This window comes from Etheostoma spectabile, chromosome 16, assembly GCF_008692095.1.
Source record: "Etheostoma spectabile isolate EspeVRDwgs_2016 chromosome 16, UIUC_Espe_1.0, whole genome shotgun sequence".
Classification (NCBI taxonomy): Eukaryota; Metazoa; Chordata; class Actinopteri; order Perciformes; family Percidae; genus Etheostoma; species Etheostoma spectabile.
In genome coordinates this window covers 18,999,295-19,001,949 of record NC_045748.1, presented here as the reverse complement: position 1 = coordinate 19,001,949, position 2,655 = coordinate 18,999,295, and the positions used below count along the sequence as shown (strand labels likewise).

The 2,655-nt window shown below is 45.9% G+C and overlaps 1 protein-coding gene across 2 annotated transcripts in view; it reads right to left on the bottom strand.

Annotated features, from left to right (window-relative positions):
- The window catches only part of brd10 (bromodomain containing 10), an 11,814-nt gene that overhangs the window by 319 nt on the left and 8,840 nt on the right, over positions 1-2,655 (bottom strand). Inside the window, exons 10-11 of one of the 2 annotated variants that reach the window (XM_032540162.1) lie at positions 1,627-2,366; positions 1-1,203 (exon numbers count right to left, since the gene is read on the bottom strand). The exon at positions 1-1,203 is cut by the window's left edge and continues 319 nt beyond it. In XM_032540162.1, the coding sequence (XP_032396053.1) occupies positions 556-1,203; positions 1,627-2,366 (1,388 nt within the window). In that variant the 3' untranslated portion in view covers positions 1-555. Of the gene's footprint in view, positions 2,367-2,655 lie in introns of both variants that reach the window. The other variant, XM_032540161.1, reaches the window with a different exon arrangement.

Sequence of the window (2,655 nt, the reverse complement as noted above, 5' to 3'; positions counted from 1 at the left end):
TTTTTTTAAATCACGCATGGAAATGTACATAAAAAAATGTTGCATTGAGATGCATCGATAATCGGTTTAGAATTGAATCGTTGGCCTCTGAATCGAATCGTGAAGTGCCCAGAGATTCCCACCCTTAATGAATAGTATCCCAATTATTACTTCTTGAAGCAGTATCTAATGGCATTGAAACGCATTGCAAAAGCTTGAGTTGAAATTTATTTTATCTACTGCTTTGTTTTAACAGGTGCCATTAATGGCCATACAGTAAAAAAAAAGTCAGTAAGTCTATAACATTCATCTCAGGGCAACCTCACCAGTTTTCACTTGAGAAAACCATCACAGTATATATTTCCAGTATGTCTGAATGAGCATACAGTTTTCCTAAAGAGAATCTAACCAGAGTGTATAACCTACTGTATCCTAAATGTTACAAGTCAAACTACAGCTAGAAAGCAGTTCTTTAACTAAACCCAGGATTACTACAAGCAATGGATATGAGCCCTGGCGTAACTAAGCAGCTGAAAGCCTGTGTCCGGGTCCTCACTGGCACAGTCTCAGTTTGGTTTACTTTCTGTCTGCCTGTGAAGGCTGTAAAGAGGAATCATGTGTGTGTAGTGCTCCAGTGGAACTGTTGGGGGAAACCACTAGTGCATCCATCGGGTTAGGGCCGGCATTCAGCTCAACTGCATTGCCCTGACATTGAACTGGATTTAAAAGAGCGCCATCAGGACTAATGAGTAGCTTGGATGCTACATTGGTATGCATACCGAAGGATGAGGTCTGCAAAGAGTGCTTATCAAGTGCTTGATTGGTCAGAATGACAGGGGGGTGGATGGTGTCGTTTGTCTTCAATGATGTGATCGGTTGAGCTGGAGTGATTATTACAGTGCTGCTGGATGAAGGCCCTGTGACCACAGGTGCAGTTTCCAAAGTATTGACAGTGTTTTCGATTGGTGGAACTGTAGCAATGGGCAACATCTGCATCCTAGACATTGCACTTACAATTGGTGGGACAGCAACTGTTGGCAATACCGGTTTCCTTGTGCCAGCAAGCACTGGTTGCATTAAGGCAGGCACTGTTTTTTTGACTAATGTGTTGTTGCCTAGTCCCATATGCACTAGTGCCTGTGATAGAGCAGTGGAGGGTGCTGCAATACCAACTTCTGTCGGCTGAGGCTGTATGCCTGGGCCCGGAGTTGTCACCGAAACCACCTGCTGGGCAGGAAGAGAAGAATGCAAAGCTTGTTTGCCTGCTACCACAGGAGATACAGCTGAGGACAGGGGTGTGGGAACTGATAAAACAGGGTTGTGCAGAGCAACAGCGGATGGGCTGGGTAAAACAGGCATGGGTGATAGAGGGGCTGACAATGCAGGCAAAATGGTGGATGAACATTCAGCAGGCATGGGTATAGGCAGAGCAGACACTACATTTGTTTTACTGGTTAACCACGTTGAGCCCAGACCAGAAGTTCCTGTTAGTTGAATTGGCGTGACATTTGTAGTGGTTGCTAGCAATGATGGACCAACAGCAGGTGTGCATGCTATAAAAGGAGACCTTAGGGCTGGTACACCAGGCAACCTGGCTAGTGATTGGGGTAACACTGGTGCTCGAGGGGCTACAGTGACATGACTTACCCCTTGGGGAGGTACTGATGATCGAGTGGCAGTAGGTACTTGTTGTGGTGCAGGGCTAGAGATAATAAGGACATGGCTGCCTGGACCCAAACCCTGGGGAGGGACTACAAAGCGTGCATTGTTAAGAAGAATCTGTGTGCCAGCAGCAAGGGGCGTAGAGGTGTTGATGACTATCCTCTGCTGGATTGTCCCTGTAGCAGAAGTGGTGAATGGGGTGTTGGCAGTTGTTGCAGAGGAGATGGGGGTTTTATTGAGAGGAAGTTGAGAGGAAGATAAGGAAATGGTTTCCTCACCAATGCCACTTTGGATATTTGAAAGCTGTTGGACAAGAGTGGATGTGGAGGTTTGGGCTGGGCTACTCTGCACAGTAGTAGTTACCTGACCAGGAGAGTTGCTGGACAGTATACTCAAAGGCATACCAAGTTCCTTCTTGATCATGTTTCCTGCAGGCAAAGTGGCAGCAGTAGAGGTGGATGTGGAAGAGCATGTTTGGGAGATCATGTTAAAGGAAGGGATACCCTGGAGCTGAGAGCTGGTGGTTGGAGAAGCGTAAGAGGCAAGCTGGGCAGAACAGCTTGTGATGGTATCTGAACTTGTAACCGGGAACAGTCCAATGGTGGTGGCTGTCAGACGGCCTGTATCTGAGACAGACATTCTTGTGCTCTTGGAAGGAGAACGTGACAGGGCACCTATGGTCTGTCCAATGGTTGTTGTCTTCCCTGACAACTGGATTTTAACCCCTGGAGAGACACACAGGAGATATATATATATATATATATATATATATATATACACATAGGGTGCTGACAAATTTTCGAGAGTGACATTTTCAGCCAGAGAGAGAGAGAGAGAGAGAGAAAGAGAGAGAGAGAGACAGATACACACACACAAAAACTAAAACAAGAACAATGAAATGACAGGGCAAAACTAGGCATCGGTAACACAGGATATAGGCACAAAGCTACAACAATGGTACAGAATAGGCCTACTATAAGCTCAACCACTGAGCCACAAAATACAAGGGTATAA